At 50.5% G+C, this 25030-nt stretch overlaps 1 protein-coding gene across 6 annotated transcripts in view; it reads right to left on the bottom strand.

Moving 5' to 3' along the window:
- LOC144935147 (protein sidekick-2-like) overlaps positions 1–25030 on the bottom strand; it is a 477776-nt gene that overhangs the window by 25206 nt on the left and 427540 nt on the right. For 2 of the 6 annotated variants that reach the window (XM_078861598.1, XM_078861607.1), the window contains exons 41-43: positions 21221–21385; positions 18810–18950; positions 17141–17282 (exon numbers count right to left, since the gene is read on the bottom strand). In XM_078861598.1, the coding sequence (XP_078717724.1) occupies positions 17141–17282; positions 18810–18950; positions 21221–21385 (448 nt within the window). The remainder of the gene's footprint in view (positions 1–17140; positions 17283–18809; positions 18951–21220; positions 21386–25030) is intronic. The other 4 variants (XM_078861616.1, XM_078861640.1, XM_078861625.1 and 1 more) reach the window with 3 other exon arrangements.

The following is a 25030-nucleotide window of genomic DNA, read 5'->3' as shown; positions in this document are numbered from 1 at the left end:
CCGTTTGTCCTCTCGGCTGTGTGAGCCACAAAAGCACGCGCGTGCGTGCGTGTGTGCGGCGGGTGCGTGCGTGCGTGTGTGCAGCGGGTGCGTGCGTGCGTGTGTGCGGCGAGCGCGTGCGTGCGTGTGTGCAGCGGATGCGTGCGTGTGTGCAGTGTTCGCGTGCGTGCGTGCAGTGTTCGCGTGCGTGTGTGCAGCGGTTGCGTGCGTGCGTGACAGCAAGCCCTGAAATCCTGCGCTGCCGGGGAGCACGAGGACAAGGGATTAATTTCGGCCGGGTGTGTTTGGGTCGGTGACCCAGAAAATATTTCCGCGCCCGGCACACCACATCGGGGAGACATCTCGCTTGATGGCTGCGTGGCTACTTGCTCATCACGCAAGGCGCTGCCTTGTACCAGTAAGTAAGTCTAACCAGCATCCCAGGGGAGTATTCAGTGAGAAACAAAGCCCCCCCCCACCCCCGCGCTTCCCCCCCGGTAAGCACCGAGTGAGACAAACAGCACAGCATTTTGTTTCACAGCTGCGTTGGAACGAGGCAACACAAATAAAGGAAGGAAAATCACGGAACACTCCCCACCCTCGCTCACAAACTCCCCGTTCGCCCCTCCCTGGCTTCTGAATTGTTGGCAAAAAAAAAAGATTAAGGCCAGACCTACACCGCACGGGCCGTCCTCTCCCCCATAACACACGCGGAGGAAGGGTGAGGGGACTTGGGGAGGAACGCGGGGCAATGCAATCAGACGGAAACCATTCCCCTGCCCCCGTCGATCGCCCTTTCAGAAAGTGGCACTAATCAGATCGCCCTGTGGCAAGTCCAGAGGAGGCAGCGAGTAACAGCGTCAGTAGCGGCAGGAGTGGAATAGGAGAGGCGGTAGCAGCAGTAGCAGCGGTAGATATAAGGGGCAGCAGGAGGCCGTGGGAGCAGCAGTTCCAACAGCAAGAGCAACAGCAGCAAAGAGTAAACAGGAATACTAGAAGCAGCAGCAGCAGTCGTCGTAAAATTAAGAAAAGCAGTAATAGCAATGGCATAAGTAGTAGCAACAGCAGTAAGTAGCAGTCCACTGGGTAAATTTAAAAGTAAAACATAATTAATTTCATTTTTAAGAAAGAATGCGTTCTTAAATTGTTCATGATGTAACCCAGGTTGTCTTCGCAAAAGAGGCAGCGTTGTTATTACGCGTCTCAGTGGGTTTATTTCAGCTCGTTGTGAAATAAATAAGTAGCAGAAACATCAGTAAAAGAAGCAGCAGCAGCATCATTAGTAGGAGCAGCAGAATCAGGAGTACTTTCAGAAGCGGTATCGGTATAGCAGCTACATTAGCATCAGCAGTAGCAACAGTCGTCGCAGCAATACAATACAAACATCATATTCTGATACAACATTGATTTATTGCGCGTGTGTGCATTCGCCGCAGTGCTCAAGCAGGCGGAGTGCGTTGCGACGTTGTACATCGCCGATGGGGAAAATGAATGTGACGCAGGCAATTTTGGGCTAAACAACATCGCAGAGTCTGAAGGAGTTCTCTATTCGTTTAAACATGCGCTTGCTTGTTCATATACTCGCCGTACTTAAATTCATGTATATATTTATAGAAAAATGTGAGAACTCTGCTTTGGGCCGTTTGGGAGAAAGATTGTCTCAACCAGAATTGTGCCGGCTACAGAAAAGACCAGGAGCAGATAATAGTGAGCAAACGGAGTGGTGCATACAAAGATAAAGACGAAGATCCCCCATGTAGCCTCTAACAGACTGTTGGGCCAAGTGATGCTGGCGAGGACCTATGAAGGCTGGTATGGCACACGAGGGGTTGGGTGGTTAGCACCACGCTCGGCCGCCTTTGTCTCTCCAGTGCAGATGTTTTACTACACACTGCATCGGGGCCTCAATTAAGACTGCATCGACCTTGTGGAGGCCAAGGAATTGATTCAAATAGTCACCACTGTTATTGGCTGTGAGCTCGGGTAGCTGGATTCGTAGCGGAGTGCACTCACCACTAAACGAGACAATTTTTTCTAAATTTTACCAGCTAAGGCCCACTGAGCTACATAGCTCTTTTTCAGAAACGATCTGGCCACAAATGATGGCCCAACCAAGTGGCTTGTCACGTGCAAATGTATAGCAGCCAATTACTCTAAACGTGTGTTGATTCTAAATGTGGAGGGAAACACCGGAGGACCAGAAAAAAAATCCCCGTGACCACGGTGAGGACTTGCAAACTCCAAATTTACAGGCGTCAAGGTCGTGGGTCGGGATCGAACCCACAACTTCTTGTATGGCAGGTGAGATAGTTTACATCTCGCTACCGCGGCTCCGCATTTGTACGTACAAAAGACAAAGATCCCCCGTATAGCCTCAACACACACTTGGGGCAAGTGCTTTTAGCGAGCACCTTTGAAGGCCGGCATGGCACACGAGGGGGTGGGTGGCCAACACCATGCCCGGCCGCTTTTATTTCCCCAGTGGCGATGTTTTACACACTGGACCAGGTATTCATTCGAGGCTGAGTCGACCTAGGGGAGGCCCAGGACCCATTCAAATAAAGCGTGCTCACCGCTACCCTACCGCTCCCTATTCGTACGTACAGACACACACGCACACATATCTAAATGTTTTTCTTCCGTTCCCCCACCAAAAAGAGGATGAAAATAAACGTATCACGTTTCAAAATAAACATGAAAAATCTCGTGCTCAAAGTGTTTTACGATAACATGCGATTGTGTTAAGCTATTGGATGCCTAGGCGGGCATTAGCACAGGATGAAATCATTACAATGATAGTGTAATGACATCGCGGATGTCACTGTGTCATGCCGGCCCTAGAGAGGTACGGCGTGCGATTTATTGACATCGCGGGCACCACGATGATGTGGGTGCAGTACCGGCCCTAGAGGGGCTCGGTGAGCACTGACTGGCAGTGCTGGATGGCACCACGCTCTGCGTGCAGTGCCGACCTCTACAGGATAGGCTGTGAGAGTGCCGGCCATGGGAATGGGGTTACTAAGGGCCATGGCACTCTGGTTGACCCCGAAGGACACGTGACCGGTAAAGTCTACACAGGGCCCCCAGGTGGGGGCTAGGGGTGGTCACGTATAAGGGCCGAGATCCTGCTCGAGGGTTCTAGAAGGTGGGCGTGGCTAAGGGCGGAGCCAGCCACACCACAGAGGATATAAGCCGGGTCCCCGAGAGGAACCGGCTGCTGTTGTTCATCCTGAAGAATCTACATTCTACGTCCTAGAAGAGTCACCAACACGTGGAGCTGGACCCAAGCTGGGTTCCTGTCCGTTGTAGCTACTCCCAGTGTAATTAATGCAGTTAGCCTGGGGGTCCACCACCACAGGTTGTTATCTGGTTAAGGGGCAGTTACCCCTTTGTGTTGGTATCAATAAATGCGTTGCCTCCAAAGAGTACGTCTGCGACTCAGTTGAACTCACTACAATGATAATACAGCGATAATAACAAAACAATCCCCAAGTGAAATTTACATTGAAAAGTCCTCTCTGGAGGTAAAGAGATAGGCAGGAGCAGCTGTCAAGTTCGTTGTTCAAGTTTTAGCCCAATCGAAGTCCTGCTTTCGCACGTTTAAAAAACAAAACAAATCCCATCTTTTTTTAAATCAAAGGATGGGGATGAACTTCGCGAATGTAATTACAGTTGTCAATGCGTAATTAACTAAAATGGATATTTGATGCGTTCTGTTGTCGGCGCAGACACATAATCAGTGCGTTCACTTTCTTGATAACGACTTGGATGGAGGGGGGATCTGGAGGGGGAGGGGGTTGAGTGAAGGCGCTGGGCTGCACATGATTGCATTTGATTTAACACGTAGGAGGCTTTCGCGACCAATATTATTCATAATAAAGGTTTTTGGGGGTTAGATCGCGTAGATATAAATGTGTCGTGACCCTCCACCACCCAACCAACACAGCCACATAAAGAAAACGCCAATTAGTTACTACTTCATCACACCGGTGTGTTGGAGAGTAAATCCACAACATTTACAATTTGAGTAGTACGACGTTTCGCTGGTAATTACATCCAGCATCATCGGGCAATTTTCCAGAATATTAATTGAAACTTACGCGAACTAAACCAAAAACCTTTATTATGAATGACTGCATTTGTAAACCTCACCAAGGTGCATACGAGGTTCATGCACGGGGCTCTACAAACAGGTCACAGCCATACGCTAATTAACCCAAGATAAAAATAATTGTCAGTCTTCTTCTTCGCAAATGCTGGATGCAGAAGAACTCCCCCACCCCCGCCCCCCGAAGCCGTCGCTAACTCTCACGATCCCGCAAAGCGATAATCCGCCTAGCGCCTGCGCGTGAGCTCATTTCATCACTCCGTCTCCCCGGGAGACGTTCCTCTCAGATGCGTTTCCATTCTTCGACCGTCGGCCATTGACACCCTTCCAGCCGTGACGTATGTACTGCACGCACGTTGAACTTCTTTCGCGCCGTACGTAACCACCCGCGCTAATCGAGGTGAGGGGCAAGGACAACAAACTAAACACAAAAAGCAGTTCTAAAGATATCTGGTTCAAACCTCGACTTTGTACTGCATGGCTCCAGTGGCTTCCTCATATCGGAAGGAAGAGCGCTCCCGACGGCCGCAGAAGCGCATCTGAAAGCGCGCGACGCGGCAACACGTCTTCGTTCGATGGCCCAGCCAAAAGCCGCTGCTGCGATGATGACAGATGATGAGTTCGCGTGACGATGGTTTATGCTCATTGACGTGATCAGCAAATGTTTTGTGGTTCATTTGTGGCAAGCACTTTGTGGGTAACGAGCGCGACCTTATAATGTATTCTGCCCAAGCCCACTTAATTTTCCCTCGCAGTTTGAACGATGTCCTCTAATCCGTGCGTCCCTCTCTCTGCCCTCTGCAATAGGAGCAGTTGTCACTCTTCAGGACGGAGGTCTCTCCTTTCCTTCTGAGCTCGCCGATACCAACCGTTATCCCCATTCATTTATCTCCCGTATTAAGAGGCGACACACCTTTCACAGCCACTGCTGCATCCTACGGCATCTCCCATGTAATCCTACCGCTGTGGTGCTGGCGCTGCTAGAACATGTAAAGCCAGACGTTTTCTGGACATATAAAGACAAAAGCCTCACCCCCTGTAAAGCCTTTCACAGATGGTTGAGGCAAGTGCTGTCAGCGAGCCCCTATGGCACACCCAGGGGCTTGGTGGCCAGCACTATACCCGGCCGACTCCGTCTCCGCAGCGCTGCGATGTTATTTACACACTGCACCCGGTACTCATTAAAATCCAAGTCGACCTTGTGGCAGGCCCAGGGCCGATCGAGATATATTCTCCACCGTTATCGATCCCGAGCGGAAATCGAACCTGGGTTCCCGCTTCCGCGGTGCAGTGCGCTAACCCATGCACGTGCACGCAGATTAGCCGGTTGTTATATAAGGCTGTTGCGAGCCATCTGCATGAAAGCAGTGATCGGTGTGCAAATGCTTTGGAGTTGTTGGATGTGATCGTGTCATCCCTGGAGACGAGCGCACTTCTCCCTTGTTCGTCAGATAAAAAAAAGAATGCTGCCTTCTGGGAATCTTCTAAATACATCTTTGAGAGCCAGGGCCAGCACCGTGGCATCGGGGGAGCTGGAGGGGGCTCAGCCCCTCCTCCTCCTCCTTTTCCAACCCCATCTTCTGAAGGCTTAGCACTCCATTATAGATTATTTGTGTCAAACAATAGTATTGTTGCAATGTAAAAAAAACGCCGTTTGCATCTGCGGGAATGATGTTGTAAATGACAGCTCGCACAAACCACGCCCTGGCTCATCTGCTGTGGTACCATTATTTTAATTCTTCACCATCATTTGATGGGAATACAGACTGTCTGCAGTAGTTGGAGGCGGCCAGACACAATGTCAAAAACTTGGCACAATTAAGCGTTGAGCGTCGCAGCCTTGCCTCGCATGCAGCGCGCGCACACACACACACACGCGGGGTCTGAGAGTGGAATGCATGCGGGGTGGAAAGAAAATCGCATCTCCACCCATTCTGTTTCGTGTTCAACATTTGTTTACAGTTTGTTCAACACTGTGTTGCGCGCACCCCCTGAGTGTTTTTTTGTGTACGACCCCCCCCCCCCCCCGCTGAAATCAGCTCACGCGATACCGTAGGGTCGGGCCGATCTGGCGTGGGTTTCTGCTGCTAAAGGGTTAAGGGTTGAAAAAACCCAGCTGCTCGGTAGATTGTCTCTCTCTCTCATGTTTTGTGTCTTTTTTTGTGGTTCCGGACACGAAACGCTCTGCCAAACGAATTCTTGAGCCATCGCGAGCCCCCTAGTAGGGGGCCAGGGCCCACACTCTCTGCAGGCCCGGGCGTGTCCGCCTCCAGAATAGGGCCCCGGTGATCGATGGTGACGGAGTGACAGATGCACAGCGACCCAGCAATTACCGATGTAATAAGATGTCTACGAGTGTGAATGGAGGTTTCATTAGCTACAGATCTCTATGACAGAGAGTGGAGGTCGCTGTAGCTCACAGGTCTCTATGAGCGTGAGTGGAGGTCTCTGTAGCTCACAGATCTCTATGAGAGTGAGTGGAGGTCTCTGTAGCTCACAGATCTCTATGAGCGTGAGCGGAGGTCTCTGTAGCTCACAGATCTCTATGAGAGTGAGTGGAGGTCTCTGTAGCTCACAGATCTCTATGAGAGTGAGTGGAGGTCTCTGTAGCTCACAGATCTCTATGAGCGTGAATGGAGGTCTCTGTAGCTCACAGGTCTCTATGAGAGTGAGTGGAGGTCTCTGTAGCTCACAGATTTCAATGAGCGTGAATGGAGGTCTCTGTAGCTCACATATCTCTATGAGAGTGAGCGGAGGTCTCTGTAGCTCACATATCTCTATGAGAGTGAGCGGAGGTCTCTGTAGCTCACAGATCTCCATGAGCGTGAGTGGAGGTCTCTGTAGCTCACAGATCTCTATGAGAGTGAGTGGAGGTCTCTGTAGCTCACAGATCTCCATGAGCGTGAGTGGAGGTCTCTGTAGCTCACAGATCTCTATGAGAATGAGTGGAGGTCTCTGTAGCTCACAGATCTCTATGAGAGTGAGCGGAGGTCTCTGTAGCTCACAGATCTCCATGAGCGTGAGTGGAGGTCTCTGTAGCTCACAGATCTCTATGAGAGTGAGTGGAGGTCTCTGTAGCTCACAGGTCTCCATGAGCGTGAGTGGAGGTCTCTGTAGCTCACAGATCTCCATGAGCGTGAGTGGAGGTCTCTGTAGCTCACAGATCTCTATGAGCGTGAATGGAGGTCTCTGTAGCTCACAGATCTCTATGAGAGTGAGCGGAGGTCTCTGTAGCTCACAGGTCTCTATGAGAGTGAATGGAGGTCTCTGTAGCTCACAGGTCTCTATGAGCGTGAGTGGAGGTCTCTGTAGCTCACAGGTCTCTATGAGAGTGAGCGGAGGTCTCTGTAGCTCACAGGTCTCTATGAGAGTGAATGGAGGTCTCTGTAGCTCACAGGTCTCTATGAGAGTGAGCGGAGGTCTCTGTAGCTCACAGGTCTCTATGAGCGTGAGCGGAGGTCTCTGTAGCTCACAGGTCTCTATGAGAATGAGTGGAGGTCTCTGTAGCTCACAGGTCTCTATGAGAGTGAGTGGAGGTCTCTGTAGCTCACAGGTCTCTATGAGAGTGAGCGGAGGTCTCTGTAGCTCACAGGTCTCTATGAGCGTGAGCGGAGGTCTCTGTAGCTCACAGGTCTCTATGAGAATGAGTGGAGGTCTCTGTAGCTCACAGGTCTCTATGAGAGTGAATGGAGGTCTCTGTAGCTCACAGGTCTCTATGAGAGTGAGCGGAGGTCTCTGTAGCTCACAGGTCTCTATGAGCGTGAGCGGAGGTCTCTGTAGCTCACAGATCTCTATGAGGGTGAGTGGAGGTCTCTGTAGCTCACAGGTCTCTATGAGAGTGAGCGGAGGTCTCTGTAGCTCACAGGTCTCTATGAGAGTGAGTGGAGGTCTCTGTAGCTCACAGGTCTCCATGAGCGTGAGTGGAGGTCTCTGTAGCTCACAGGTCTCTATGAGCGTGAGTGGAGGTCTCTGTAGCTCACAGGTCTCTATGAGAGTGAGCGGAGGTCTCTGTAGCTCACAGGTCTCTATGAGAGTGAGCGGAGGTCTCTGTAGCTCACAGATCTCTATGAGCGTGAGCGGAGGTCTCTGTAGCTCACAGATCTCTATGAGGGTGAGTGGAGGTCTCTGTAGCTCACAGATCTCTATGAGCGTGAGTGGAGGTCTCTGTAGCTCACAGATCTCTATGAGAGTGAGCGGAGGTCTCTGTAGCTGACAGGTCTCTATGAGCGTGAGTGGAGGTCTCTGTAGCTCACAGATCTCTATGAGCGTGAGTGGAGGTCTCTGTAGCTCACAGATCTCTATGAGGGTGAGTGGAGGTCTCTGTAGCTCACAGATCTCTATGCAGGAGTGCAGCTACACTTTTTGCCTGACTAGCAAATGGGTTCCAAGTGGTTATTGCGTAGATTACAGAAGTTCATGCAATGATCGATCACGCTCTTGCCACATCGACACACAGCGATGCTCACAGTGGCTGCGCTGTGGGCCCCAAGTGATCTCGCTCAGCTCAAGCGCTTAAACAAAGCCTCCCATGCCCACTTCCCTCCATCCTTTGGCAACCAGACCCCAGCCCCCGTCACCGGCTTTCCTGTTTATCGCAAGCCAGCCGGCTCTTAACAAGAGTGGGTTCAGCGAAAATATCAACTCTCCAAGGGGCGGAAAGGATTGGGGCTCCTCTCTTCATACAAATCCAAGAGCAGCCTTCTCCCGATGCACCCAGTAGCATACCCAATGCACGCTCCAGCATAGCACACGCAATTAGGCAAATACATCAAGAGTCCAAATCGATTTTCGTCCTCATTATAAACTGCCACTCCCGACCAAAAAAAAAAATCAGATCGCATTATCCCGCGCGATTTAAATAGAGCACGCGTGAAAACGCACGCGCAACATCATGAGCGCATGATGTCGCACAAACGCGCACAAGCACGCACGTCAGAGAGATGCTCGTAGACCGGCGAAGCTTTCGAGCGTGCACGCGGTACAGCTGCAATGGGGCCCATCGGCTGGAGGGGCCAAGAAGCTGGGCTTCTGGGGGAAATTGGATAGGAGAGGCCCATTTAATTCCTTACACCAGGACTCACGCCAACCACACTGATCTTCTCATCGTCATTGAAAGAAAAACAAACAGACCGTTTAATATCTTCCCGATGGGATTTCGGGTTGTACTCCGTGTTGTTCGGCAAGACGTCCAACGTTTTGCAACACATTCTGGGAGCTTCCTTAGGAACTGAACACGTTCGACATCGTGCCAGACAATGCTCGGTATGACCCAAAAGCCCGTCAGAGAGCTGTACAGCGAACGGCTACACGGTAGCTTTGATAAAAGGTAAAGGTGCAGCCGTGCAATTGCCTGCTCACGCCACTGCTGGTGGAAGGGCACCTATCCTGGAGAGCTTTAGAAGTGCCCCTCCGGAGGGTATTTGGCCTTCTCTTCCACACTGGCCGGACATCTTGGAAGAGGTGGGAGTACCCACCGTTGTGCCTCTACCACCACACACGATCTGCCGATCGACGGTGGTGTACCAATCTATTCCGCTGGGTGGACAGAGGGTGGTGGATTTAAGAAATTTGCCCAGATGGGGCAGCGAGATTTGTTCCGCATCTTTCTATCCCTGGCTTTTCAGAATCGGTTTGGCTTATGTTGACGGTGTATGCGTGGGTCACAACGTGATGTATTGGGCCCGCACATTGCCTATTAAAAAATTAAAGGTGAAAACAAAATTGCCCAGAGTTTTAAACTGCCAGGCCGGGAGATCAAATCGACACCGGGATCCTCTGCGCTGCAAGCACAACGCGATGACCCATCATAACAAGCATGGCAGAGTGCGTTATTGCCAAAGTTTTAGCTTCTTGTTTTCTCTCTCAAACATCTCTCTCCAAAGTTGAGAGGGGGCGAGGGGGGGGGGGGCGAAGCATCGCTGGAGGAGACAGAGAGCCAGACTGTGGCGATAGACGGATGGAGTCACGCCAGGGCCGCCGAGAGGCACTTGCGGAGAGCAGCAGCAGCAGCAGAATCCCCACGCAAACGACATCTCCAGACCGCGAGGGCCGCACGTAGCCGGGACACGGAGAACAAAAGTTCCCGTGTGTCCCTGCCCAGCGCCTTCAGGGACATCGCCGTAAATCGCCGGCTTTGTGCACCCGCGTCCACCGACGCGCTCAGAGGCGCGCGCGTGCTCGCTCGCATGCGCAAGGACAAAGATCACCCGTATAGCCTCGACGGCCTGTTGGGGCAAGTGCTGTTAGCGAGGAGCAGCTCTGAAGGCTGGCACGGCACAAATGGGGGTGGTGTGGCCAGCACCAAGCCCGGTCACTTTTGACTCCCTCGCGCTGACGTTTACACACCGCACAGAGTGCTTGTTTAAGGCCCACTCGACGTAGGGGAGGCCCAGGAGCCGCTCGAATAATTGTCAACGATGTTGTTGGCTGTGAGCGGGGATGGAACTCGGGTCACCGGGTTCGTAGCGCAATGTGCTAACTACTACACTACCGCCCCCACTGTGTGTAATGCACGCGTACACGCACGCACGCACGCGCGTACACACACACGCACGCGCATACACACACGAGTGCCGCTGCGCATCCTCAGGAATTCTGATATTTCTTTATTTATTTTCATGCTTTTTAGCAGTCGTGTCACATTCCGGGGCAAAACAGAAGAAGGGGAAATAGAAGAGGGAAAGGGAAGATGTGGGTTGGGTCTCTTGTCGTGGCCTTGTCGCCCGCCACAGGCAGCAGCGTGCCGCTCAAATTAAACCACGGCCTCTTTGTAATCGCGCGTCATTCTGTTGGCAAATTATTTGGTGGCGGTGATGCTGCTGCTGCTGCTACCCGTGGTGCATTGGCAGTGGTGCAAAGAGCACATTTAACCACAACAAAAATCTAAACGCAACACATTCGTCAATAACACTGTGGCCTTAATATGATTTTTTTTTTAAATCGGTGACTTTACAGACAATGCCTCTTCTCCATAGCACAGAGAGATGCCAGCGTGCGCGTGTGGATAATTCGATCGGAGACTGCACTTTGCACCGTAGAGTCTGATGAGGAATGAAAAAAAGGGTTTTTGGGAAACAGACTCCCACTTCGATAAACAAACCCTTGCATAAGCATACCCTTGAATAAACGAAGCCTTTTTGATGACTGAAAGGGTTTGTTATCCAATAGCTTCAGTCGGGTAACTAATCATATGCCAATTTCAAAGCTGGATGTCAGGCAATGGGCCCTTCTTTCAAAGCACTTATAACATTGTTGCAGCACGTGGCCATCGCAAAGGCGACGTGTTGCCCAGACTTGTAAGAGTCTGCAGTCGGTGCACAGCAAGGGGCCTTGCTGCTGTGTGGCTTCATCCAGCGGACTAATATGTGAGTAACTCAACAAAATAACATCACTTGGCAAAGTTGGACGGCGACGCTGCCACACACGTGGGCCCTACTCTCCTTCCATGTCACGGCATCCTGTGAAGTCCACTGTGAAGCAGACCGTATGTGCTGTGTGTGTGTGTGTTTAATAGTCGGTGATGTATTGCTCGAAGGAGCTTTGAAGCAGCGTTCATCTCCCGTCTACAGGCTCAGCTCGTGGTGGGAAAATTACATTCTTATGATGGAGGGGGGGGGCATACGACAACCACTGACTCCTCCACAAAGCCGGTGCTAATTATATCGATCCCGGACAGATGATGGGCCGAGCCAACCCCCAACTGGGGCTTGAACTCGCGCAACTTTTGCTCTCTTCCAAACCGAGTCACTCGGTGGGCTTTTTATTGATTTATTAATAAGCTCGTTGTATTAACGTGCGAGCGGGTCGCGGGATTCAAAACCTTTGCAGAGCAGGCGGGCAAAACGCACCTCTACGACCGCTTAAGCCGAGTCACCGTCACTGAGGGTTGCGTGGCCTAATGGGCCCCCCGTGTTTGTTTTGTGGCTCACACCAAATCTGCAAATATCACAGCTCGAGCAGACGCAAGAAGACGCCCGCGCATGGGCGGGCTTTGGTGCGCGTCATTTCTGATTTCCTTCAGTCTATTTGCTTGTCATCTCGTATTTGCGTGCAGACAGCGAGAGAGACGCAGAGTGAGAAGAATGTGTCTTCTGCTAATTAAACAGTTTTAATTCGTTTTATTTTCTCTTTGGATGAAGCGTACAAGTTTGATGAACTTTTTTTTGCAAAGAAAATCAAACGAAAATTTATTTTCATATGCTTAATGAGCAAATAAGAAAAAGACCGTATAGTTGATGTGTCGACGAGCCCCAGGATACATTTCTACAAAAGACACCCCGTAGTCAATCACCCCTGACAAACACTGCTGACTTTCTCATGTCGAATGGTTACAGTGTAATGGATGGCTCATGCCACTGCTGGCAGATGGGACCCCACATCTGCATCTTATCCATCTCATCCAGAGTCCCACAATTCTCTGCTAGCCTGGACAATGACACTCACGATGCAAGGGTGGCCCAGGGGACGGCAGGTCAGAAACGGATGCTTGAATCCATCTATTTGATATGTCTGTGGAGGCTCCTAATTGTTACTCCTTTCTGTGTGTGGTGGTGGATTTGCTCCACGCATTTTATCATCAGATGCCTGAAACTAAGCAGCGTTGCGCCTTGGATGGCCCTTGGATGGGCAGGTTGTTAGGCCAGGTGGTGGGCAGTGCAAACAAATTCATTGTTGTACCGTAATTCTATGCGCCCGTGGCTCTGCTCCCCACCTTCAACACCCGCACTGACCGGCGTGGTGAATCAGCGGTCAAATAGCCCCCACGACCCGCTTGCGCGGAGTGGGGCAGCGATCCTCGTTGAGCAGTGACCTGACTTAACTTTGCCTGCACAGGTGCACGTACATTGCTTCCCACAATCGACGCATGTGGACCATCGCACTGAACTAGGGAATGTGCCTCGGATGTCCGCTGTCTGGCCGACCGAGCGCACGCGCGGGTCACCTCCGTCAGTCAACCCACGACACCTGGGGGGGGTCTGTTCCGCGACCTCCTGCCCAGTGAGCGTTCGACAGTTCACGCGGCCTTAAGGGTGCACACAGCTTGGCAATAAGCACCGTGGTGACGTCACCGCCACTTGGTGGTGAATGGCGGCTGTTTTGCTATCGTTGTTGTTGCAGTTGAGTGGGAGAGTGGTGCTTCAGTGGTTAGCGCGCTATGCTTTGAACCGGACCACCCGAGTTCGATTCCTGCTCACGACCAATAACCGTGACGAATATTTAAACCGGTCTTTGTCCTCCCCTAGGTCGGCTCAGCCTTAAATGCGTATCTGGTGCAGTGTCTAAACATCAGCACTGGGGAGACAAAGGCGGCTAGGGGTTGTGGTGGCCACCCACCTCCTTGTGTGTTCTGCCGGCCATCAAAAGTGCTCGCTGATAGCACTTGCCCCAAGTCTGCTTCGGCTCTACGGGGGGTCTTTGTCTCTGTGTAGTAAACTCCAACAGGAAATAATTAGACAGCTTAAGGGAGCTTAGGCAGCTCTTCCCCTTGTGGTGGGGGGGGGGGGCGGGGGGGGCACTGGTTCGTGTATGTGAACTATCATTACAACCGCTGCTTACACACACATAAATGCAAACAGATGTAAATGGCTAATTGCACGCAATCGCATACAAGGTTAAATTCATCTCATGGCAGGAGGCCACGTATTCGCGTGGATTTTTCTTGTTTAGCAATCTCTCGGTTTAAAAGCCTGATGCTCATTAACCGCGGGGAGCCTGATCAGTGTCGAGGTGCTTTCCAGGTGTACTCAGGGCTCAGAGGTTTCCCACTCAGTAGTTTCTGGGCTACCGGTAGACTTGACTGGAATAGGTGGCCACGTGACTCGTGAGCGACAGCCATGATCACGTGACAGAGAGAGAGAGGGGGGCCCAGATTATGTTTGATGGGGGGGTCCGGGGCTGTTATGCTTTTGTGGGGGGCCCTCTTTCTATTTTCAATTACTTCCCCTTCTCTGTTTTTCCCGCCACCCATGGCCGATGGCAAACACCCCATCGCGTTATTTACCCCGGGTAATGTTTCATTTCCGGTTTTTAAAATGCGATAGAACTGGCAGTAATTCACATTTCGATGCAACTGCTTTAATAATTATAATGACCAACAAGTGCTCCAGTGCAGTGTTGTGTTTCAACAACTCTAAACCGTGTACATTCTTTTGAGGACCCCTCAAAAGCCAAGGCCACAGGTTGCCGACGCGAAAGCCCCTGCATGAATCCGGCCCTGCTGAGAATGTATACTGGATGTGGTGTACTGGGTGTGGAATTACTCTCCGGGTCGGTGACCCCCCCAGGCCAAGAGCCGGCCGAAAATTAAGCCCTGGGTGTACGTCAGTTCAGTTTGAGAGGCATTCGTTTTTTGCGGGGCTGTGTTCAGTCAATTTCAAATTCCCTCGATGGAAAGAATGCGGCAAATCATGGACTGATGGAAAGGAATCCAAAATGAATTACGGCCGTTCAGAATCGGCCCCTCGTGGTCAAACGGCCTCCACAGATTTTATGACTGCACTGCTGTTTTATGCATGCCTTTTCCGCGTGTGTCTTGTCTGCGTGCATCTACGTCCAAGTATGTTAAGATACGGGACAGATTACGATGATATGGAATCCATGTACTCTATGTACGGACGGTTTAACATGTAGGCTTTCGTGACCAATATCATCATTGATACAGGTTTTTTTGGGTTAGATTGCGTAAATATAAATGTGTCGTTAAACCCGCCAGAGTTGGCTGTCCGCCTGATGATGCTAGTTGTAATTACTGGCGAAAAGTCGTACTCAGATTGTAAATGTTGTGGATTTGCTCTCCAACACACCGGTGTGCTGGCACGTTCTGTTTACGTGACAACCCTTACTGATTGGCTGTGTCGGGTGGTGGCGGATTTAACGACACATTTATATATACGTGATCTAACCCAAAAAAAACCCCTGTATTATCTATGTATCAACGTACGTATGTACGTCTGTTACTCTTGTATTTACCGGTATAGTATTTTGCAAAATAATAATAATGCATAATGAACAGACCTTTGTAAATCCACTGCTCTATGAAGGTTTCCCTATGCCATGTCACTCATGGTCAGTCTGGGTTGGTGAATGATGGGAGGCCCCAGGACCTGTTCAGGTGCCACTCACAATGTATTATCATTACTACGTTTGTTTACCTATGAAAACATCACTGAGTCTCATTACTCTTTTTCAGGAGAGCCCTGCCAAGCTTTTTCAGAAAAAGGAGGGCAATAATTACGATGTACATTCCGATGTAGTCATTTGAGTAACTTTGCGGGTCATTACTTTCCGATTTGGACCAAGATGCTGGCACACAATTGCCTAGGCCTAATCTTGGGAATGATGTCACAAGATCCCCAACGTCCAAAGTGAATACGGTTAATACACCGGCGGTATTCATCAGGGCGGCCGCTATATTCGAACCGTGAACCTCTGCAAAAAAGTGGCAGATGCGCCCCCAATAGAATTATCCATGGCAAGGAATGATGCTCAATTCGCCGGGTTGACAACACGGCTGCGCTAACCACTGTGCAATCACGCCACCATAATCTACACGTTTGTTGGATGAAATTTACCAAAAAATGCTACCACAGCAAACGGTGAATTTGAGAAATGAACGCACTCATCCATGAAATGCTAATAACTCTATATGTGTCTCATTAGACAGCTCCAACCAGGCGGTTGCAACTAAAGCACTGGCCCACGGAACGACAAACAACGTTCACTTGGGTAACTTAGCGGCGAAATTAGCCGATTATTACGCCAAGTCAAATACGCGCGGCCACGCTGCGATTCGTTGCACAACGGAGAGCGGTCGCATCGCCTCGTCCTTTTCCCCCCGCTCTCCTCTCTCTCGAGATCCCCAGCCTCCCCACTGATGTCATGCGATGTTCTTTGAATGCGCGGTTGCAGCAGATAGTATATACGCTTCCCCCCCACACCCCCCTCCTTCTACAAAACTTCTATACGGCGATAGCCCAGCTTATCAGAAGGCTTCCAGATTTACACGCGCAGACGCGCGCACGCGGCATTGCAATTGCATTACCACCGGCGTTAAGCGATGCGGAAAATCACAGACGGCCCCAATCCTCACGCCCGGCGCTCGCGTTGCAGAGCAAAAGGGGGCTCTGCGGGGGGGAGGGGGGGGGGACCACGGTTGCTCCGACGCCCGCCCGACCGCCCTCCGTGTGTTCATGCCGCGCCGTGGCGGGAGTGAGAAAGCAGTCCTCGGGACCAGGCCTCTCCCTCAAGGTCGACTCAAGGACATTTTCTCAGCTCTCGTGAGTGGCCCTGGCCTTCGGGGTGGTGGGGCGGGGGGTAGCGGGTAGCAGTATTCGTTATTGAACCAGGAGATGAAAGAACGAAATATGGAGCCGTTTATAACTCTTGAGGACCCCTTTTGCAAGGGAGACCTGGGCTGTCTTCTGTAGTGTAAATTCTCATAAAATTTAATTCCCATTAAAATATACATAAATTGGCTACTCATTTTAATTGCAAAAAAAAACTCCGTAAACATTGTTTTCCCAAAATGAAGTTTTAATCAGGTTGATTAGATGTAATGTATTAGTTGTTGATTGTTTCCAAGTATTGGGCAGTTTTAAGACTGCAACGTGAGCTTTGTTAACTGTAGCCCATCAACGTCCGAGAGGATTTGACTTTGACATGAATTTGACCTTCACCCTGACCTTGACACTGACCTTGACTTTGGCCTTGACGGTTGCATTGACCCTACGCTTGACCCAAAAAAGACTCCCAGCCCTGACCTTGGCCTCGTGTCTCCCGGACCTTGAATGCAAGACTTGCGAGGAAACTTGGGTTGCTGCACGGTGACAATGCCGGTGACACTCGCCAGTTATGGACTGCCCAAGAATATCCTGGAAAAAAAACCTTCCTGACAGGCGAACGGCTGGCGCGGTGGCAGTGACGGCGTGATCCCTCGCAAACCACTCCCACGCGGTGCGAGTGTCACAATCTCACGGGGGGCGGGGGGGGAGGGGGCAACCGCGGTCGTAGCCCCCGGGGCACGTGGCGACACCACCCACGAGGAGAGGCACTCACCGCGTGTGCATGCCGTTGCGCCGGCAGAAGGAGTTCTTGACGGGCAGGCGCCGCTCGCTCAGCTCCAGGCTGGCAGCGAAGCGTTCGTCAAGGCTCACCATCTCCTCGTGGCCCAGCGTGCCCGGCTTGGCGCTCAGACCTGCTGATGGGGGGGGTGGCGGTAGTAGCACGAGCCGTGCGGTATGTCATGCCGCAGCACGTGGAAGGTTCCTGCGTCTGCTCGACCGGGATTACGCACACAGCGGAAATCGCAGCCACCTACTGCAGGCCCTTGTGCTGAGTCACTTTGCGCAACAAAGGAACAGCTGCCACTGGGGGTCCCCCTCGTCGAGACCAAGTAGCCATCATAGCCCCCCCCCCCCCCTCTGGAAGACTTAATGACCGATTGCAGGCCACGTGCTGAGTCACATTGTGTGGCACATGGACAGCAGCTACCGGGCGGGTGCCCTTTCAAATGTGTTGATGAGATGAGATGTAAGTGGCTTGTCCCGTGTAAAAAGCTCTTAAGGTTGCTCGAAGTAAAGGGTGCCCGATTAAAAAATATATGTTATTATGACAAAATGAATTACAATGTGATGACGAACAGTGTCAAAGTATGATTCATTATTCGTTGTTTTAGAGTCAGGTCGTGGAAATGAAACGAGTGTCGTGAACCCTCCTCCTCCCGAAACGGTCCAATTCACAAACGCTCACTTGCATCAAACGTGTTGCATTTATTCGAGCATCCAGTTTCCTCAAGTTGTCAACGCATTCTATTTACACTTACAATTAGTAATCATTATATTGGTCGTGAAAGCCTACGCAGTAAATCAGTGTCGAAGTGGTGTACGCAGTTTCCCGTTGTGGTGCACGTAAGGTGGTTTTGTAGAACATCGCAACTCGGCGTGCGACAACGATGTGATGATGTGAGGATGTCACGTGACGCTCTAACGACGTGACATGGTGACAGGCTGGCGAACTCGATGCTGGGACGATGTGACGTGCACGTGCACGTGACAGCAATGATAAAATAACCAGACCATATCATGACGCGATGGCAACGATGCGAAGGTGTGACGATGTTATCACGTGGCAATGCGATGGTTTCTCTCTGCCCCGATGACAGTGGAGATCGCTCTCAACCGTGTGTCCGAATTAACGAAGAAGTTGTGGACATTTCTCGCCAAACTGAGATTTCTGTGACGTGCAAACCATCAGTCATATCACTGATGACTGCCCAATACAGCCCGCCTGTTAGAGTGGTCTCCACTCAGACACCATGTGGCACATGGACAGCAGCCACCAGGCGGGTGTATGTATGTTGAACTTCTTTCGCACCATACGTAGCCAACCGTGCTCATCGGAGGTGCGGAGGAAGGACAACAATCTAAACACAAAAAGCAATTCTATTGGGCCGGATGCCACAGAATGGCCTACAAAATTAACAACACAATCGTAGCCCCGCTGCTTTTTTTTTTCAACACTCGCCATGAGAAAGAATGAGAAGAAGAAGAAATGCGATTCGGTGACCATGCGACGACGTTTTGACGTGACGACGTTACGACGCCGCTGCGACGTGGCGACCGCCCGAGGGCGCGTCGCGCCAAGGCCACTACGGCGCGGCGTGATGACGACGAGAGCGTGGCTCGATGAGGTGGGCGGAGGGGTGGGGTGTCGCTGGGCGAGATACCGGAGCTGGTGCGCCGCACGTGCTTGCCGCTCTGACCCCGGATGACGAGCACGAACACCAGCAGCAGGATGAGGATGAGGCCGCTGAGCGCCACCACCACCAGGAACCACCACTCGTCGTAGAACGCCGCGTCGTGCACCGCTGAGAAAACGCGACAACGGGACCGACAGCACAACGAGGTTGAAGCCACGGCCGCTGCGTAGGGTCTCGCGGTCGCACTGCACTGCTGTTTCCCACGTGGTCTCGCGTGGTGTCCCGCCCGTAGTAGTTTGGCACGACGACCGACGTTTCGCTCCGCGTGCTGGGAGCTTCCCTTTTCTTCGCAAGAACGAAGCTTTAAGGTGCGTGGAGCGAAACCGTCGGACGTGCCGAAATAACCCGCGGTACAAACCCGAAGGTTCATTGGGGAGCAATGGGAGGAAGTGTTCTCAAGCATACGAACAGGACAAGCAAACATGTGGAGGTGGCTACGTGTTTTAGAGGTCAGCACGTCTGAAAGTCAATTTCATGGCCCGTTCTCATTAATGGGTCTGGCACATCGAGCCTCGGTGAATATGCTTGGGGGGATATCAAGTAAATCCAATCCTCAGCTGAAACTTTCTATAACAGGAAATATTCAGCCCCGAGGCTCAAATATTGGGATAATGATCACCCATCTCCGACAAGACAAAGTTATGACCATTTATTTTTTCCTATAATTTACTGATATTAGGTAATCGCCCACGAATGTGGCAATACGAGCGACTGGTCGAAAGTGAGGGAGAGTTGGTAATCAATGCGATCATTCAATACTTTGAAAAAAATAAAAGATTACACTTCGGGTTTAACGAACACTCCTCACACCACAAATATGTCCAAGTCTTCGTGTGAAACAGTTGTATTGTTTTTGTTCAGATTTTGTTTCGTGCTAAAATTTGGTGACGCAAGTAAACTCTTAGAGATGAGACTTTATCCTTGCCCCTTGAGCTCTCACCTGGTCAAACAAAATTCATTTGAAATGAGTGGATAGAGAGTCCTATTCAAGTGGCGAGATGTTAACTCCGTCGCCTGGTATGCACGAGGTCGTGGATTCGATTCCGACCCTGACGTCCGCTGTATATTTGGAGTTTGCATGTTCTCCCCATGGTCACGTGGATTTTTCTCTGGGCCCTCAGGTTTTTCCCACCACATTTAGTAACATCAGCTTTGAGTACTTGACTGAAAAAGTGCTATATAGCTTCAGTGGGCCTTACCTGGTAAAAATAAAAAAAGTAAGTTAGTCAGTTATTCAGATCTGTGACATCACCTTCCAGTGGCCCTCACTGACACAGGCTGATAGCCCTTGCTACCTCGAGAATGCCTTCCTGGTGTAACCCCCCGCAGACTTCGAAACGCGACAGCTTCGTATTCAATTTCGATTTAAAGCTTTCGTGACTGCAGGGATTAATCTTCTTGGTTCTTTCGGTAAAGTCACGTAGAAGGGAAGTAATAAAATAATTAAAATAAAACATAATAAAATAAAATAATTCTCATGACGTTTCGGCTACAACGCAAGCAGCCGTCTTCAGGTGAAGAATGAGACACTACCAAGCTAGGAGCTTATAAATAAGCTGGGTTGGAGGTGGAAGAGCGCCTTAACAAAAAAGAATGTGCATATGAAGAGGAATTTAGCATATTCATGGAAAATGCGTAGGAGGTGGGCGGGGGGTTTCAAAGTCATATTATGCCCATGCATTATGCTGGATCAGCAGCACCAAGGGAGGATGCAGGGAGTAGCATTAACAAAGGAAAGGAATGTTAATAGTATGTAGCTGCAGTTACTAAACAACCGTTCGCCAGGAGGAATTTTTTTCGCTGCCCAATTTCGGGCCACCTGCCACCTGGGTGCTGGCACACTGGAACAGCAACCTGGCAGGATTAATCAGAGGATTAATTTGTGGCGCTCTCTCCTCTGAGGCCGCCAGCTGCCACCGTTTCTGCTCCCGGTCTCCGGCTAGGGTTGCCACATGTCCTGGTTTTGAGGCAGCTGCTGTCCTGCGAAATGTGTAAGTATTCCTGGGACATTAAAAGTGTCGACAACCACTCAAGGCAATACATTCACATGCAGTTCTTTTCTCTTCTGGTATTGTGAGATATTCTTCTTCTTTATCTTCTTGCCCTATGACATTTCGCCACATGCACAATTGGGCGGTGACCATGACTGCCCATTGCAAAGGTTCCTGGTTTTAGTGCAACGGCCGCAACCGGTACGTACTGCGGGAGTACGAACCTTAACGCATGCGCCGACTTCTTCGCAGTGGACGTTAAAGATCACGTGCTGTTGTTCGACGCAGACTTGTAACAAAGTGAACGGAGGAATGAGGGGGGCAGCCCGACACGGCATTTCTACCCCGGACCTCCGGGAATGACATGGGGGTGCGGGGCCAGCTCACCGGAGATGGGTTGGGATGGCTCACTGGGCAGGCCGCACCCGAAGCGGTTGAGGGCTGACACGCGGAAGTTGTAGCTGATGCCGTGACGCAGCAGCGTGGCGCTTACGGACTGCGAGTAGGCATCGCTGGGGATGTCCTTTGCGATGATGTCCCAGAGGCCTTCATCTGCGAGCGAGACGCATCAAACATGCCCGTGGCATGGTAGGCCAAACTTTTGTTTGAAAGTGAAAAAAAAAAGTGGGCGAAATTTAGTAATGATGTTTTTTATGACTTCTTTTTCCCCCAACTGCGCTGTTAAACTTTGATTAAACGGCGCGTAATATTTCACAGCATATTTAGGAACCTGTGTCGTAAGGAATTTCGCGTCGAGGCACGAATCAATTTGCCACATATCTGAATTAGATTTTTTTTTTTTACACTTCGATAATGAGTGCCCCCATATTTTAAATCAAAATAATTTCCACCCTTTTGAATTTTTTTTTACAATTCTTAACTTGATTAATATTGCTCTCTCTATCCCCCTGCCGCTTTGCCAGTGGTGCAATTAAGTGAATACGGGCTTGTGAGCGTTGAGTGTCATTGCACAAAATATTTTTCAAGTGGGGAGTATAGCACGCCTGAAGTGGGGGGTAGGGAATGTATAACTTTACCCAATTCCCACGGGCAACCCAACCACGCTGAGAACTAAAACCGACAGCTCGCGTAAAAGATCAGCCCAAAAGCACGAAGGCCAGAGGTGGAATCTAACTCTTGGCCGTAAACTGAAACCGAGGCAAGCCACACGCACCCACACACAAAAGTCACAGTCTCTGGTGATTTAAAGCAAACAATGGACCAGTGCTCATCTCCATTGGCCCGGGTTGGAAATTCCACATTCCTATGGTGGGGGGAAGGTCAAGATTTTGACCTGACTAATGTAAACTTATTTCAAGTTTTAGAACAGCATCCTCGCATTACTTTTTGTACTTATGGACACAACAAGAAAATTAATTAACACGAGTATGAAGATGGCGATGTTCACACAAGATACCTAAAAATAACTGTACAGAATGCTGAGCTAAGTGCTGTTAGCGAGCACCCATGAAAGGCTGCACGGAATGTATGATAAGCACCACGCTCGGCTACCTTTGTCTCCTCCAGTTCTGATGTTTACTACACACCACACTGGCTACTCGTTTGAGCCTGCATCGATCTTGCGGATGCCCAAGAATTGGTTCAAATATTCGCCACTATTATTTGCTTTGAGCAAGGAATTGAACTCGGGTCGCTGGAATCGCAGCGCAGTACGCTGACCGGCAGAAGTTGTTCATGCAAGCCAACTCTGGACTGGTTTCAACATTTTTCGTCTCATCAGCAGTCAGCTTTTTTAAAGAAATGCGCCCGAGTTACCAGATGTTATTGGCAATGGCACTCCAAAAATAATGGGGCTCTGTTCAAGGCAAAAAACAATTCTGGAATCATAGGTATATAGTGCTTTCAAATGTTGCTGTTCCTGTGTTTTAAGATTGTTGTAGTCAAAGCAAGAATATACCTGTTTACCTGACCTGGTGGTTTCAAATGAGTGGCTTGCAATCGCAAGGTCGCGAGACAAAACATTGGTTGGGGGTTGACCCGGCCCATCATCCCTCCGGGATGAATACATATCCAAGGAAGTTGCCACCACTGGCTCAGGGCTATAGGCAGAAGATGAGCACCAATGCCTCAGTGCACATTGAGCATGACATCACTTTGACTGGAGACTTTTTTTTTACTCATCATTTGCATTTTGAACGAGAAGCAATTATCTTTTGTTCACGATTTCCCATTGTTATATATGTGCATATATATATGTCGTAAAAAAAAATATATATATTTCTCGCGGCACTTTCTGAGGACAAATTTAATTGCAAGGGGCGCTGCATGTAAAAACGCGGATCGGTAAAGCGATTAATTCAGCCGCTGGTCAGCGACATCGGAAAGCAGGAGGCTGAAGGTGCCTCTCGCGGCACCATCTGCGCAGTGGCGAAGCTTCCAGAGGTGTCACACGGACGACACGGGGGGGGTGGGGGTTGGATTGGGAGGTTGACCTTGCGTCGCCGAAAATGCGATAACGACTCATTTTCAGATACGCGCACGATTACGGGCGGCTAATTACAATTTAATCAGGAATGCACGCGCGACGGTTAGGGAAGCCATCTAAAAGCAATTGAGAACGCGGCTCTCCACATCACGACATTATTACGGGCCAATTTCTCGCAGCCTCCACGAGCATATTAAATACCTCATCGCGAAAGAAATGTTTACGGAGTGATTAACGGGTGCCGCGCAAAAAAATATGCGGCCCGGTTTAGGCGACACTGGCTAAAAATATCCCCAAGTGCAGAAAGAATGCCTCGTTAATGTTTCCTGTTGCTCGGGTTTAAATTTTTTTTTGAAATGTTTTCTCGCGTTGTTTTTTGCCGTTTTATTTGTTTTCTTTTTTTCGTCACTCGTTTATTTTTTCTCGCTCTCAAGCAGCGACCCACAGCTTGGGTTTTTTTTCTTCCATCATCAACCCGAGGGCACGGTGATGGATTTAGGGGCCAAGGGCGCGCGCCTCATATCGACTGTGCGTGGGTCTGCCGATGGCCGGGGACGTTTGGGGCACGGTCAAAGCCTGGCACAGCGAGCCAGAAATTCCACTGGGTAGGATTTGTCCCGTTGCGCCGAGTAACTCTCCGTACGTACGGATGTATGTATGTATGTGTGTTTCACTTATTTCGCACAGTACGTAGACAGCCGTGCTGATCCGAGGTGCAAGGAAAAGACAAAAGAAACTTGGGCCGACACGATGTACCGATGTTTTCACTCTGCGTACGGGAGAGCTTCTTTGGCAACTGGGTTCAGGTCATTAAATGCTATCCAATTGGCTCTCGGGTTGTACCGCGTCTCGTTCGGCATTATGTCTGCCGTTTCGCTCCACGTACCGGGAGTTTTATTTTTGAGAACTCGTTCTTCATCAGTTCCCGCAAAAAAAAGTCGTCCTCCCCCCCAGCGCACGAAGCGAAACGTCGGACAACCTTACCGATCAACACGTGGTACAGCCCGAAGACACATCGGAAGACCAGGCCATAGTTCATACGTGGCGTTCCATTTTGCCCCTCTCTTTCCCCAGTAATTTCGCACAGCATTTATTTATCTTCGCGATCGGCATCCAGCGGCCCTGGCCCCACGCGCAGCTTAAAGTGCTCCCACATATCCGGACCTCAGAGAACCGAGAAACCGCTGGGCATTAAACTTTCCGTGATGACAGGGGCGCCGCGATCGACGCAGGGCGGGGGTGGATTTCGGGGGAGGTTCCAGCACTAAATAATCCCGAGCCGATGCGTAACGGTCTGCACACAATGAGTGCCGCTCGCTCGCTCCCTTGCTCGCTCCCTCGCTCGCATGCCTTTATAAGGACTCCTACAGAGCACTCGGGGGAGGAGTGTGGGGGGGGGGGAGCAAGTCGGGGTGGTAGGGAAGGGTTTCCTCTAATGATGAGGGGAGTAGTTCCCACCGCCCCACGTCTCTGACGAGAGAGAGAGCCCAACGGACAATGGCTGGCAGAATTCGATCCCAAGTGCTGGCGTGTAAGAGAGATGTTGAATCTCTCCTCTTTTAGGCCCAAAATTACGAAACGATTTAAATCTCCCACTGGAGGGGCCCTTGGTCCTCGACAGAGGTGTAGCCAAACAGTAGAAGTTGGGGGTGTCCAACCGTGGACGGTTTAACACGTAGGCAGTTCTCAGTTGTTATTGCTTAGCTCACATATGTCTATGAGAGTGAATGAGGTCGCTTTAGCCCACAGAT

Source organism: Lampetra fluviatilis, chromosome 1 (genome assembly GCF_964198595.1).
Source record: "Lampetra fluviatilis chromosome 1, kcLamFluv1.1, whole genome shotgun sequence".
NCBI lineage: Eukaryota > Metazoa > Chordata > Hyperoartia > Petromyzontiformes > Petromyzontidae > Lampetra > Lampetra fluviatilis.
This window is presented reverse-complemented; position numbering and strand designations above follow the sequence as displayed.